The sequence below is a fragment of the Lutjanus erythropterus genome, chromosome 8 (genome assembly GCF_056507025.1).
Source record: "Lutjanus erythropterus isolate fLutEry1 chromosome 8, fLutEry1.hap2, whole genome shotgun sequence".
In the NCBI taxonomy this organism is placed as follows: domain Eukaryota; kingdom Metazoa; phylum Chordata; class Actinopteri; order Lutjaniformes; family Lutjanidae; genus Lutjanus; species Lutjanus erythropterus.
This window is the reverse complement of record NC_139324.1, coordinates 16,777,974-16,794,225: the sequence shown is the minus strand read 5'-3', so window position 1 is coordinate 16,794,225 and position 16,252 is coordinate 16,777,974. Positions and strand designations below refer to the sequence as shown.

General features: G+C 39.4%; 1 protein-coding gene across 14 annotated transcripts in view; it reads left to right on the top strand.

Moving 5' to 3' along the window:
* Positions 1-16,252, top strand: part of mcf2lb (mcf.2 cell line derived transforming sequence-like b) — a 60,936-nt gene that overhangs the window by 20,559 nt on the left and 24,125 nt on the right. For 13 of the 14 annotated variants that reach the window (XM_084724720.1, XM_084724722.1, XM_084724719.1 and 10 more), the window contains exons 2-4: positions 5,608-5,691; positions 8,877-8,991; positions 15,012-15,102. In XM_084724720.1, the coding sequence (XP_084580846.1) occupies positions 5,608-5,691; positions 8,877-8,991; positions 15,012-15,102 (290 nt within the window). Of the gene's footprint in view, positions 1-220; positions 358-5,607; positions 5,692-8,876; positions 8,992-15,011; positions 15,103-16,252 lie in introns of those variants that run through there. The other variant, XM_084724721.1, reaches the window with a different exon arrangement.

Here is a 16,252-nt window from a genome sequence, read left to right as displayed (position 1 = left end):
GTGTGTGTGCATGTGCTTGTGTGTGTGTCTGAGAGAGAGAGAGGTAGAGATAGAGAGAGAGATAGAAAGCAAGTAATGAATGTCAGTGTACTCAGACCCTCAGGCCAAGTCACCTGATAGGTCTCATTGCCTCTTTGGTTTGTTTAAACTGGAGTCAGAGGAGGGTTCAAAGTGAAGGGGCTGAGCCTGTGAAGAGACACACAGTCAGGATAACATACAGGATAAAGAGGGGAACAACATTCGTAATGATGATGGATTATTTTTGTGATACTCCCAGATGGACTGAGTATGAAGCCAGACTAGGTGGTGGATGTGTTTCGGCCTGATGTTACAGCTCAGGCAGGTGTCGCTGGGCAGGTATGATACCATGCAGGGGAAATTGTTGTCATCTATGTCTTGGTCATATAGTATAGTTATTAATATCCTTGTTTCTTCAGGACTATGTTGTGTACCAAGATAGTACAAACTCAATTTCTGGACAAAACAAAAGAAGTTAGAGACTCTTCTTGATAACTTTATACTGTGTAATATCTCTTAGATTGGTTTGCTAACTATGAAGTTATTTTTATTAGTTATATTGTTTGCCAGCTAGCTAACAAGTTAACAAAATTTTACATTTTTTATTAGCTAGCTAAAAAGTTTGTTTTTTAAGTTGTATTGTTTATATATTATATTTTCTCCATATTATTTATTATATTTATTTGCAAATTAAAGAGCCTAGCCAATGCCCATGGTGGCTGGACAGAGTTTTAAAGTTTGGTGCAACAGTATTTAAAATTAAACCATAATTTAATTGTGTTTAAAAATTAATCCTTGTTGGTGCAACCCAGCCTTAAAGTCCTGAAGACAGGAGGAAAGACCACTGAATTCACATATTTCTTATTACATTCCTCAGCATGAGGAGGTGAGAAATGTCTTTGTATGTAAGCGGGCTAAGGGTAAAATTTGTGTGTGCTTGCTCTTCTATAAGCTTAATATTAATGTATAATTAAGAAAGGTTATGATCTTTACGAATAAAGTAAATTAAACTGAAAGATATTGACCTATATATTGAACTACCCTATACAGTTCACCGCATGGGAATGATTCTGTGGTTCTGTCTGCCTCAGGAAAATAGAGCAAACAAAGTAAGACTAAGTTGAACAGTCAATATTTTTCTTTACCGTTACCTTGACTTACCAGTCTATGTTTGACAGCATGTTTTCAGGATACGAGAGCGTGTCACTGTGAGACACTCCCTTCCTATAATTTCCTTTTCTGGTCCCTAGATGTCCCTGTGTGTCATTTCCACTTGTATTTTCATGCTTCCAGCCTATTTTAAGTTCAGTATCATCATTAAGCTTTTTTTTTGTGGATTTTTAAGATGTCAGAATTTGCAAGCAATTTTGCAAGCAGAGGAACTACAGCTCTCTAGCCCAGGGCATCTTGGTGGGGCAGAAGTACTTTTAGATAAAAACAGAAAAGTGCTGAAGAGGCCATAGTGCTTCATGTTTTTCCTGCATCAGGTCTGTCATGAGATGTGGTCTCTTAGCTTTAATGACACGGACACCTACAGAGCACCATTTGGCTGGAACTAGATATAAAATATGTAGATCTTGTTTTCTTCTGGGGTGTAAGAAGAAGAGAGTGATGTGCGTGATGTGTTTATTTACGCTTGGGGCGGCTGCTTTAAAACAAGAAACTACATTTGAGTGATTTGAAAGTTTGTTTTAAATGGATAGTTCATCCCAAAATTCAAAAAACATACTTTTCCTCTTACCTGTAGTGCTCTTTATCCATCTAGATTTTTTGGTGTGAGTTGCTGAGTTTTGGAGATATTGGCCATGTAGACATCTGCTTTATTTTGGATATAATGGAGCTAGAATCATAGTAAAGATGGAGTACTTGTGGTATTCAGAGCATGAGAAAAAAAAGGATTGAAAAATGGAAATGTCTCTTTCCAGAAATCAAATTAATCAAGATAATGCACAGACCTTGATGTGAGCAGTTTCATGTATGAACTAATTTCATTCTGTCAAACTACACTGGCCAATCTTATCAGAAGGAAGCATACATTAGAGTGGGGCAATATGTTAAAATTTTCCAAATGACCATCATAAGCCCATGCATCGGCATTTTGCGATATCTTTATCCCCTCTCCCACCTCCTCCTGTCTTCTTGAGTCTCATACATTTCTAATTGGCTCGTAAAACTCCTTGTAAAACACACTTAATTCAAACTTGACAGAAAAACATGTAAAACTCACCTAAACCATCTTTGTTAATCTTTCCACTCTTCCAACAATCACTAACTCTGCTTTGGTCGGGAATTAAATCCTTAATTCACTATGTGAAAACAGTGCAAAGAGTCGAGCTCTACAGGCTGTTTTCCTGTCACTCCACCATCCAGCTCAGCACACTCATGGTCCGGCTGAGTGGTTGTGTACTGTGCTGCTGGATTAGAGTGCATCGCAGAGCAGCAGCTGTCACTCTGCTGACCATTACCTTAGCAAAATAAAATCACAAATATCGTCCCAAAAATCTAGTGATGGATTCAGCCGATTGCCCAACCCTAATGTGCATCTTCTTACAGACAAAAAGGTTACTCAGCAGAGCAGCAGAGGAGGTCACCATTAATTTTCTTATCCTGCTCTTATGGACTGGTGAAAGTCTAGGTGTTTTACCTACAGGAGTGTTCAGAGGAAACTGGACTGGTTTTCAAGAACAGAGAAACAGCCTGGAGGTGGGCTAACTTTCTAAGTAGCAGGTTTGTGGTTAAGCAGGTCTGTTGGACCAGGCCTCACCAAAGCTTGTCCCTGCTTTCGTGAACTGCAAGCTCTGCCTTGGTTCTTCAGTTCAGTTTAGGTTGGAGTTGGATGGATGCTGAATTAAAAGAGCTGGTTCTCACACAAAAGTCTTAGAGCTGGAAGGTGGTGAAGCTGTAGATTGTAGTGGAGCTTTTCAAAAGCCAGCATCTCTGTACAGTAATTTCAGCTGCTGTGCGTTCCCCCACCTGAACCTTGTCACATGATTAAATACTCTAGTGCAGGGGTCTGCAACCTTTACAATCAATGGAGCCATTTTTGGCCAAAAACGAGGGGAAAAGATTCTGTCTGGAGACGCAACTATTAAATGCTCTCTTTTCCCTGAAGACCTGTTTTTGGCAGCCATAGCTTATTGAGACTCAAGAAGACGAGTCACCATCACAATTTAGAGGAAAAGACACTGAGCCAGTCTTTCATATTTTAGTTGCTGAAATATTAACACTTTTTTGAAATTTGGTGTTCCAACATACTGCAATAAATTTTTGAGTTTTGTGCCCAACTCAAACTTTTACAAACTTTCTGCTGTCCCTTAGTTGAGATACTTTACTATTCTTCCTTAGATAAATTTATAGTAAAAGTTAAAATTGGGGAAACTCAAAAAAAAAAAGTTTTTTTTAAATTTTGGTCACAGTTAACTGTGAACCTGATTTGTTACTGTTTTGTTGCCTTAAAATTAAATGGTTTACACTATAATGTTTTAAATACAACATTTTGGGGTTTCTAAAATTCAAATATTTAAATTTGTCTAAAGAAGTGGATGCCTGTACACCCCACAGTGCACGCTTCCTTCTGTACGGTGATATGGTTGGCTGGTGTAGTTTGGTAGAAAGAAAAGAGTTTCTACATGAAACTGCTCACAGCAAGGGCTGTGCATTATCTTGAGTAACTAAATGAGAATTTCTAGAAAGACACATTGCTGCTGAGTTTTTTAAGTGTGTTTTTTGGTGCCATCTAGTTCCATTATATTTGAGGGAGAGGCAGACTCTCTACAGCCAATATCTCTCAAACTCTGCAGCTCACACCCAAACAATCTAGACAGATATTACTACAGGTCAGAGGAAAAGTGTGTACTTTTGATTTTGGGGTGAATTGTCCCTTTAAGGATGAATAGCCAGATGCTACAAATGTAACCAGACACATTTTCACAACAGCAGACCATAAAGTGAATCAAAAATTGTTTTCCCCTTGTAAAATGTAAAATAATTGGATGGTGTACCGTTTTTAGCTTGTGTAAACATTTAGTGTGTGAGAGTAAAGCAGTAACATTATAATCCTGCAGCAGACGAGCTGCACTTTGCCAGTTTTCCTGCATTGATCTGTTTTGCTCTTTGCTGCACAGCTCTCGTTTTCAAGTTGAACTGTGGCCAGTTTTCATGCAACAAGCAATGCTGAAAAAAAATCTCGAATACAAATCAATGCATACCCTGTATGTTGTAGGGAGACTGATTATATTTAATGTATATTCATGAGGTCGAGCAGCTGGCAGAAACAGCTGTTTCTCAGTGTAACAAACTTCTTTTTCACATTCATTTTGTGAGGGTTAATATCTCTTTTTGTCCATTGTATCATCATTCAGTATAATGTTTCCTGTTTTCTCATTATTGTAACATTATCCAACATGTAATGACATACAAAGTTAAACAGCCAAAAAGTCACTGGGCAGACTAGTTACCCCCTCCATGCCCTGTGAGTGTCTGCTGGCCAACCACCAATTTGATCACTCGTACAATCAGAGTCTCTATCTTCTCCGGGGGTAATGAACTTTAAATCTGATTATTTTAATCCTTATGAAGGGGGGATGGAGAACTGTTGAAGGTGGAGTGAGGGGACTGGCAAAGCCTGTTTTTAACAATACTGTATGTTATCTACAACAAATCCATGGAGGTCTAACAGCAAGAGTCCAGTGATCACCACTAACCTTAATGTACTGGAAATGTTTCAGCCATAGTTATATTTTTTGGAAAATCTATAATCCTGCCTCTATATAGTATGTATGGCAAGGCAGCTCTTTATATTACAAGAATTAACACAGACAGGACGCATCGTAAACTCTCATGGTTACCATGGTTACCATGGTTAGATCGAGATGTGCAAGGTCACTCCTAGATGCCACTAAACTCTGTACACTGGCTCTTGAAACACAGTCACACTCGTTTATTCCACTAAACATGACTTTTTACACAATTTATCAAATGCAGTAACACAGTCATTTCACTATGACAATAGGCAATGGCCAAATCATGTAACTTTGCCCAAAATCTTATGCCTTAAGAAAAGACATTCATTCATCGTTCCATAAGTTGGAAAAGCCGCCCCTTTAATATACATCAATCTATCAGTACATACTCATTCAAATACCCTTAAACTGTTCAATAGTCCGGCACTGATCATATATGATGTCTTCTTCTTATTCCTTGGTGTTGGCCCCTGAGACTGATTCATGTGATTAATTCTGAGGCTAATTCATCCTTAGCCAACCTTCCACTCACTGGGTAAATCGAGTCAGAAATAACTGCTAATGGCATGAATGTTTGAGAAAATTTTATAAAATTAAAGGTGCACATATGATGAACATAGTGTAAGACAAATTCGATGTTTTATGTATATAATGTCCCAGATTTCAGACCACAGGAGCCCTGTATTAGCCTGTTATGCATGACAAGTGCCAGATGTAACCAGTGTTATGAACATGGCAAGTTGATAATTGATCAGACCTGAGACGTCGTCTTCAGTCTTGCTCCATACTGCACTGTACTTCTTCAGCTTTGATGTCACTAATATTTGTATCTCTCTCGTTTCTCCAGATGAGATCATGCAGCTTGACAGCAGCCCCCTCCGTGCTGCTGACATCACGCCTGACCTCAAGAAGCAGTTCGCCTTCCTTTCAGGTGACACTTATGTCTTTCTCTTTCAGTTTGTTATTGTATATGGCGATCTGTGTAGTTTTTGACTGAATTCATCTGCTGTCCGTCATATTATTTTTTCAATAGCACCCACCTCTGCAATCCAAGTAGCATTACTTTATTATAAAAAATAAGTAAAATACTCATTTTAATCCAACACGGTACAATGACCAATGAACGGACGGCCAAATCTGCATGTGCCACTATCACCATGGTAACTTTACTCCCAAAGACACTGAACTGTGCAGATTTTGTCTGATTTGCATGAAGAAAAGAGAGAAAACAACGTCAGACTTAGATGAAAAGTCATTATTGCTCTTTGATGTTACTTTGACTTACCAGGCCATGTTTACAGGACAGTGTCTGTCACTGTGAGACACTCCCTTCCTGTAAACTCCCAGCTTTTATGCTTCCCAGAAGTCCCTCCTTGTCATTTTTCCCCTGTATTTTCATGCCTCCAGCCTATTTTAACTGAAGTACAGTGTCATCATTCACTTTTGTGGATGCTAGGGAGTCTCTTGAATTTTTAATATGACAGAATTTTTATTTTATATGCAGAACTAGAGGTCTCTAGTCCTAGAAGTGCTTTCATATGGAAAATGGAAACATAATGAAGAGCTGAAGAGGCCAGTGTCTGTCTGTTTTTCTGTTTGGGAGTATGTGTTTCTATTTTCTCTTGAGTGGCATTTTTGCCTCAATCCATCTGTCGTCTGTCAGTTTATCTCTTCACTGGCAGCACACCACTAATCATTGTTCTCATCTATTCCAACCCGAGAAATAATTTATGTTTTAACTGCTCTACTTGACATTTGCACAGTTAGTGTGAACTGTTTTCTCCTGGCAGTTAGGATTTACTATGCAAATGTCACCGCTCTGCTTCCTCTTCACTGTTTGCCAGGTTCTGCTGCTGCGACCTAATTTGTATTTCATGTACTGCCTGCGAGTCCAGGTTATGATAATCATCTTGTTTTCATCTGTGAGTGTTTTTTTTAAAATGATTTTTGAGCCGTCTTTCACAAGGTCTGCAGACATTTGTGACAGTACAGTACAGTACAAGCTGTCCGCTCTGTGTGTCAATGGTGACCTTGTGGCTGCAGCGGCGTCGGGAACCATTTTGCAGACAAAGATCTAAGCAGACGTTGAAACCATGACCATGCACTTGCTGTTGCTATAGCGATGAGAGAAGAAAAGGCAGACAGATTGATATTCCAGTCACATGCGCTGACGGAGCAGCTGTTCCACACAGGGAGTGTGTGTGTGTGTGTGTGTGTGTGTGTGTGTGTGTGTGTGTGTGTGTGTAAGAGGTGAGACTGAATGTGTCAACACCAATTATTGTGTACAAACATAGCAGGAGCGATGTGTTTCACCTCTTTTTCTCTCATCATTTCACTTTTTTTATTCCATCTTGAATGGCTGTGTAATCCACTATTGAATCTAAAATTTTTGTCAAAGGCATTCAAAGCATATTTTGTCAGTCAGCGTTTTATTATGAGCAGTGTGTTCCTACATGAATGCAAAACTGTTTTACAACATTAGAACAATGCTGTTGTTGTTGTTTTTTCCCCACATTTTCTGTATACGTGTTTATCTCCGTGCTCTTCTCACTCGCATGAGGGGGGTGGAGCTCTGTCTGGAAAAGGTGATGTCACAAACTTACGTGTACCAATCAGGATTTGACAATATTTAAATCATATTCTCATGATGGATGAGAGCAGTCATATATCTTTTCCCTCAACCACACGGCCTTTTGGCTGAAAACAGGTGCTCTTAAAGCGCTGCCAGCAAATTGAAAAAACTAGTGTCATTCACATGCATGTTAATGTTGTCATTGTAATTAGTTTACCATACCGTGGACAGACTACTAACACAACAAAATACTGTCATAAAAAGGGATTGATATACATGTTTGGATATACTGCCTCCAGTCACTTGGTAGGGTCATTATTCCACTTTGAAGGATGCAGACTGAAAGGAATCTCATCAACCACTACTTCTTTATTTTTCTCTGTGTAACAACGCTGATTGTTGATATGGCATAAATTGTCATCTGACTGGCCAGAGGATCTGGGCTCATAATAGCTCAAAAGTGGTATGGTTTTGTTACTTTACATGTTTAAACTGGCAAACACCTTGGGATTTGTAGTCACTGCCAGTCAAATTAGAGTGGTTGTGGTGTTTTGGAACAGTTGGTGTCATTGAAGGTTGGTAACTGTAACTAAGGTTCCACTTGGGAAGAGCTATTATGTTGAAACATCATCCAGAGATATAGACTTATAGGCCCACGGATGACACTATACTGGTTATTTCTGTCAGGCTGAGGTTCTACCAGTTTACCAAAATACCAACCGTTTGTTTATGAAGAACATTTTTTTGAAGAGAGGGTTTATCAAGGGTTCTTTATAAGACTAAGGCTTCCATTTGGAACACTTTTCATCCAAGGAACCCTTTTTGGAACTTCTGTAGACTTTAACAGTTCTTTCAACTGGTTTAAGAACCAGAGCTAATTTGGGGGTAAGGGTTCTGGGTGGAACCATTACACCATAGAGGGGATCTCTGTTGTAGGTCTCATATGGGGTTCTGGGTGAAACCTTTCACAGATCGTTCTAGGTATAACTCTTTACATTGGGTTCAAGGTATAACCCTCTGAAAGGGTTCCAAGTGGAATGTTTAGAAAAGGTTCTACCAGGAACTAAAGAGGGTTTTCCGCTAGGAAAAAGCCAAAGAACCCACTCTGGTTCTAGTTAGCACCTTTATTTCTAATTGGAAATATATTTTTGTCAAACCACTTACACTTTTATTGTCTGTTTGTTTTAAAATGGAGGTTATGAGACGATGTCATCTGTTATGATGGATATTGCAGTTTTTCTCTGTACAGCCTCCCAGTCATCCTTCACTCAGCTTTAACATCAGTGCCCCCATGTGGCCACATTTTCTTCTTCCTTAGTGCTCTCTTCCGTTATTCTAACTACACTACATTAAAAACCATTTTCCTTGTCAGATTGATCGACAGACTGACAGCATGAAGGCTGTGATCATTTTATCAGTTTTGTCTTTACCTCCTGTATTACAATGTGCTGTATTTCAGATCTCCAAGCAGATATACACAAAGCGTTCTTACTTACTTCCTTTCATGTGGCAAGTATCAACATTCTTTCTTTTCTGTTTTTTAGGAGGTAGAGGAGATAACGGCAGCCCCGTCATTGTGTTCCCAGAATTCCCTGCGTTTGGAGAGATCACCGATAGAGAGTTTCACAACGTGCTGACCTACCTGACTAGTGTCCCCAGGTAAAGTCCCTCACTGGCCTAACTGTCACGCAATCAAACACGCAAATCGGAGATTGTCATGATTTTTAACGATATTCACACCCGCCTTCTCACCTCTTGTCTTGTCACTGATTTCCTGTCCTCGGTCTTTATTCATCAACACTCACTCTTCAATACAATCCACTCTCAAAACTTTTCTGTGTGGAGTTTGCATGTTCTTGGGTTTTCTTCCACAGTCCAAAGACATGCAAGCTAACTGAAGAAAGATGGATGTGGTTGAGGATGTAATGAAGTAAGAGAGGCACTCCTGTGTATGAAGTTTGCCAGTAGAGGGCAGTGGAGACCTAAACACAGTTACACTACATACAGAAGAAGGCTACAGAGGATTTGTTAGTATCTGTGTCTTGCACAGATATCTGTGAGGGAAGAGTGATTTCTTTATTAATAAGATAGCCAATTAATAAAGCAGGGTCTTTATCAGTCTGCTGCAGACAGTCTTTGTACACATGGATACACCACATGGGACAGAGGGGGGAGGGGAAATGAATTAGACCATGATTTGTTCCAACCATTCTTCTTGAAAACCATCCTCTGTCCCATTTTCCTGTTCATTTTCATTTTTTCTTTGATATTTTCCTCACAGTTTAGTCTAGCAGTTTCTTGATTTAGCTCTCCTCCAGGCTGTTCCACCCTTTCTTCGTCATGCCTGTAGACCGGCGTAAAAATAGAAACTGCAGTGACTCTTTGAATCTGAATAATGCATACAGACAGCTGAGCAGAGCCGGGTTTCTGAAGTAAGTGTGTGATGAATATGAGGGATACATGTGCGTGGTTTTACTTTGTCGGCATAGGCTTTTTCTTACTTTGAACCAATATACTAAAGCTTTATTCATTTTTAATCTGAAAGTTCAGCCTGACCAAGACATACTTTTTCTTCAGTCAGGATTGAACTTTTCAGAGTATTCTTATGTAAACTGTATTACTAGGGACGTAAATCACAAGTTTAATCACAATACGATTTATCACTTCTTTGGATAACGATACAGTGTTTGCTGATATCATAAAGTCTGCCACGATACGATTTCAACATTCAGTTCAGTAGTTCAGGACAATATCGTATGTCCATTTAACACAGCTTCCACCTGTTTATTTTCTGTTTTTGGTCATAAAAGAAAAAAAAAACAGACACAAATAAAAGTAAATAATTGTTAATTGGTTAAGTGCAGTAAAGTATGCTTTAAATTGACTCCACAAACACATACACATGGCTCAACAACAAGAACATTTAAAAAAGTATAAACTCTGGCTCAATACTAACTGTCAAGGCTCACAGACAATTGTTTATTTGGTAGTCACCTATTAATTTAAGCGTATGGCATTTACATTGCATAAATTAGCCTAGCAGCTAGTGTCATCTACTTTCAGCCTATGTGCACTTTTTTTTCCAGCCTAAAATTATTGAAACAGAGCCATTAATACTGTACTGTATCGAGTTAGCCGACTGGATGCCCGTCCAGTTTTGTGTGTGTGTTTCATGTGTCCATAGTATTTCCTCTCATAACAGCATTGTTTGCATATATTTCCACACTGCTGATTTATTTCTAAGAGGGGAATATCTTCATCTTCTTCTTGGCTGCTTGCAGTTGTCTGCCTGGTATTTCAAGGAGGTGCACTTGGACAGAAATGTTGACACATGCGTGCTTTGGGAATTTAAAAAAAGGGGTGTATCTTTAACATGACAGTATGGATCAATGTTTTCACTTTGCATCAGTGCTATTATAATGTTGATATTTGAATCGATACATCAACCCAGATCAATGGATCGTTGCACCCCTATGTTTACTGTTCAACTTCTGGACAATAATGATGATGTTTTTTCTAAATCCAAGCTAAAAAATACAGCTAACAGGCTGATATCATTTGCATCCATTATGAGTGTCTAAATTTACCTTCCTCATGGTCTTACTGTTGAGGTCCTCAGTCATCTGAAGGAGAGTCATCCGCAGAGGTGACACAGCATTGAGCCTCAGGCTGCTGTGAATACAGAGACAGATGGCCCGAGCTACCTGAGGGACCGACAGGACGCACACAGTCCACAGCCAGGGGGAAATGTCCGACAGCTGTATTATGACCTTGAACAGTTGCTGCTAGTTTAAAACAAACCTTTGGATCAATACATTACAATGTTTCAATTTCTAATTAAAAATGATTTTGAACAACCAGACTCCTTTGGCAGAAACAGTAGTTTAACTTGAACATGGGAGTTGCTCGTCTACCACTGCCTTGAGTTAGTTAGTGTTGTTGTGAGACCTCAGTGAATCCAAACTAACCTTTTAAAACACCAAAGTCACACAATAACACAAGCAAACTAACCGATTGAGGTGGCAATAGACCAGCATCTCCTGTGTTCTACAAGGTTAAGTTACTGCTTTCGCTTGTGGAGTTTAGTTGGTTTGGAGTTAGCAATATTTGACTTATATAACAGCAGTTCTTCTCCAAACATCTACTGTAGGTAATACACTGGATAGATAAGAACCTCATATAACCCCACTTCAAATAATTATCCTGAAAGTACTGAATTAATTTCAGCTTTGTCACATGATTTTCTTGGATTCTAATTCGTTTACTTTAGGCTTTGCATCTATAAACACACTCAGTAAATGAATAAATAGTTATTTCCTGTCAGACATCTGTGTCCCTTCTCCCTTTTATCTCTCCTTGGCTTAGTTTTGCTGATTGGTTTTATGTTAAACAGATACAGTTGACACCAAGACCACAGAACTGAAACACATTCTGCTCATAATCTGTTTTTAATTTAATATACCAGTGCCCTTATATTCAAGCAGTCATTTTGTCTGCTCTGTTCGGTGCTACAGTGAAGGAGGGGGAAGGTGTAGCAGTGAGTGTGTGTGTTGCTATGTCTGCATATGCATCCATGCTCAACTCACAGCTTAACATTTTGTCCCTAGAAATCCAATTATTATTAGAACCCTTGTGCATGTGCAGCAGCAACATCACCACCAGCAAGGTCCATGAATATTTAAATTAAACAGGTTTTACGAGACTGTGTCTGTTTACAATACAAAATAATTATACAGCAAATTTACAGTATTCTTTTGTTTATTCACGTTTTTACATGTAACATATAACAACATGTAATGACATATAAGTGGAATTAACACAAGATAATACACAGGATAATAGAACAAACAACATCAATAAAGAAGAAACAATGAATAAATAGTATACTGGAAACCCCTGTATGGCCCATATGAAACCCAACAATGCTATTTCCTATATTTATGATTATGATATATTTTATGATTAAAAAGCAATCTATTGGCTTAGCAGATGATGTTAAGCTTGGTTGCTAAGAATTGCATGTTGAACAATGTGACTAATTAGCACAAGGAGGTAACTAATTGCCAAATTCTGGAAAGGGCTATAATTTTGCTTTTAGTTAATTTATAAAGGTGATCTAAAAGTCCATGTTTGTGATGTCAAGAAGTCCTGAAGCCCAGAATGTTTCATAACATGCTGTGAGAAAATATTTCATGAGCAGATAAACTATTGCATGATAATCATGCCCAAAACAAAGTTAAAAACCTATTTGGTTGTTGGTTGTCCCAAGTAATAGCATGTCATAAGACAGGTACAACACAAAGTTTTGGGCCATTTTATTGTCTTCTTCAGGTTTTCTTCTCTCAGCCTCGGGTGCTGCATGTTCACCATAAACCACCCTCTCATCTCAGCAGCAGTAAATGTCTTAAAGGCAAAAAAAGCTCTTGTCCCACTCTCTTCTTCCTCCTCCTCCTCCTCCTCCTCCTCCTCCTCCTCCTTCTCCTCCTCTGTGGCTGAGATGTAAAGCAGTTTGTGCTTTTAAAGCCTGAGTGGCTGTGAGAGTCTGTGTACATGATTGAGCACAGAGCTAAGAAGTGGGGATGATGGAGGAAAAGATGAAAGGGTAGGAAAAGTGCAGAAAAAAGGGATAAGACGTGCTACTACGAATGTAAATGTTGCAGTGAGAGAAAGTAGAGAGGCAGACATGGATAAATATTTTGCGTTTTCCAAATGAATGAAACCCTGATGCTTACAGTCTGTCCCCTCCCCCGACATCTGTAAATATCTTCCGACTGGCGGCTGGAGCTGCTCATCAATCTGCAGCCGTCCTCTGATAGGCTCGTCTCTCAGCTGCTCCCAGTGTCTCATTGGATGGGTGAGGATGCAGTGCGGGGGGGCAGACTGGATGCTGGCTCCCTCCACTTCAAACAGCACAGGACGCTGGGATCTACCTCCTCATCTTCTGTGTGTTTATTTTGCCTCCATTGTCGGAAAGGACTGCTCTTACTTCTGCACTTACTAGTTGCAGAATGGTGGACATGAAAGCAAATACTTGAGGATTACTTGGATTTTTTTTTTACATGAAAGGCTCTGACATGTGCACCTATGCTGTAGGTGTTTTTAAGTACGCGTATGGGAGTCTGCCGGTGAGATGCACATGTGATTGTCATTGATTGTCGGTGTAAACCATAAAGCCCTCCTCCCTCCTGGAACCAGAGAGAACGGCAGTGGAACAAGAGGCGCAGGGAGAGAATTGGGGGGCTGATGGCCAAGAAATCTGGAGGTGCTTCTCGGCTTCTCCTTTTATGGACTGCACCAGCTGTCTAAGAAGATAAAGAGCAGCATAACAAAACGTTGCGGTGAACACGCATTTAGGTTGTCTCCTGTCCCACTGTGCACACAGCGAAGGAAAACTACATGTATGTTTTTGTTTATTTTCATCTTTAAGCTCTTGTGGCTACACACCTTGCACTATGCTGCAGTGTGTGATTTTATGTTTTCTTTCAGTGTCAGGTAAAAGTTGATCTCACCATACACTGTTAAATCAAGCTCGGCTCATCCTAGAACCATCTCGCTGGACACAATAGACTGCTGCTTTAAGCTATTAAAATGTATAAGAAATGCTAAATATATTTGTAATATTTTGTTGGGTTGTGTGCTTATATTGTCCCAAATATTTACAACAATATTCAAACCCAGATTAATATGTAATTTATACATGGTAACGATGCTGCGAGTTGCTATAACTTCCTGGAAAACATGATTTGCCAGAGAGTGAGGAAGGAAGTTAGCAAACATGATTAAACATAAATAAAAGTTAAAGCTGCAACTGAATAACATGTAACAGTTCTACATTAAAATGTCTAAAGACCTTTGACATATGTTATATATTTTGTTAATTAGTGTTCTTACATTATACTATATATTTTCAACAATGTTAAAACAACTGACTCTAAATTAAGATGGTTGCCACAGCTCTGCTTCCTCCCTCTGTACAAAACTGAAGCCAAAATATTCTGGATACGAGTGCTGCCTTTTGAATTCTCACCCATACAGCCGTCCGACTCAATGGTTAGCAAAGCTCAGATGTCAATTATGGCATATAACCCTCTTTATATGGCATCATAAAACCAATTAAAACCAGCTGATGAGAAAAATTAACACTTCAGCGTCAGTCAGCGTATTAAGAACAACCTTTACCATCTTAGGAAACATTTTATTTCATGCGATCTACTTTTTAGTTTGGCGCATTTCTTATCTATTAACAATGGGGAGGCAGGATTTGTGGCCTGTGCTGCAGCCAGCCACCAACGGGCGATCCAGATTCTTTGGCTCCAGTGTTGTACATTTCTAATATATGTCAATGGTTCAAACAAAGACTGCTCCAAAATTTATTCAAGGTAATAATGCATTTCTTGCTAGACCTTGATAGCAAGCCGCTAATTGCTATAATTTCCAAGAAAAGCGTCTTGAGAGAGTAAAGAAGGAAGCCATTGAATGTGAGTCATGTCAGATAGAGTTTCATCTGCAGTATTTATTGTTTGACAATGAAGAGAGTAACTCCCATGATTCCATGCTACTTCAGACATCATCAAACTATGTTTTTTTATTGTTTAAATGTGAGGGAGACCCCTGGCAGTAGAACTTACATATTGTGTGTTTAATTTGTGTTGAACATGTTGCCTCTCTGTGTGTTTCAGTTTGTCGTCAACAGATGTGGGCTTCATCCTGGTCATTGATCGCCGGCAAGACCGATGGGCGGCTGTCAAGGGGACCCTGCTTCGCATTGCAGTAAGTTTGTCTTTCTGTCTGCGTTGTCTGTGTTTTGAGCAGACCTGGTCTCGCACCCTCACCATGAGGGAAAGGACATTTGTCGGCGCAGAGAGAGGTGTTGGAAGCACCCCCCATCTCTCTCTCACAGCTCCACCACTGGTATCATTCCCACCCGGGGGGGAGGTTAATATGAGCCAACCCCATCCTTGAGCTCTGTCCCATCACCATCACAGCCTGCCATGTGTTTCCATAGCTACAGGGGAAAATAAACAGTCACATGCCAGAAAAAGACAGAAGGAGACGATGTTTCTTTTGTTCACTCATTTATTTAAATGTCAGCTGTTTGTATTTACGCATCACAAACAGCCAAAATTAACATACTGAGTATGTATAATTAATGGATAACTAATACTCAGCCTCTTTTAAGGACTCCCATGCTGTTTCAGTAGGTGTACTTGCAAGCCCACTTGGTTTGAGTCATAGCATTTCATTTTTTTTACAGTATAATTTGTTGCTGCAAGCTCCTGCAGGAAGGGAAACAGTTGTATTTTAGCACATCATTTGTTTTCCTGTCACCTTTTTCATTGCTATTAAATAGTTCATCACACCTTTTTTGTTTCTGAATAAAGGAAATGCAGTGGTGGAGCATCAGGGTTCTGCGGTTTGTTTGCTCATTTCAGCTGTTCCAGTCTTCTCTTCTGGGATCTGAAATGCTTAACGTCTCTGTATAAGCTAATCTGTGTTTCATGTTTTCTGTAGGGGGGTGATGAAGCGTGTGTGCCCACATGGAAAAGAATCACCCCCATCACACAATCTCTCAGCATATGGCTGTTTAGAGCTAAAGTAATGGGCAGTTGATTGGCACCATGATTCTCTGCCTGTGCAGTACAGACATGTTTATTATTTTTAAAATTAGGGTTATTCTGACACAGATAATGGTATCAGAAAAACCTCTAACACAGCCTGGATGCTGGATTGGGTATTAGCAAGTATGCAAGTCTGCCTCAATCCAATATCATGTCCCACTGACCCTTTGGTGATGGTTAAAAGATGTTGCTTGGGAACTCACAGTGTTAGCAAAACAGGCTAGCTAAGAACTGTTGTAAATTATCTAGCTAATCAGGTAACATTTTGCTAACATTAGTTATCAGATGTAACTAGCTAGCTC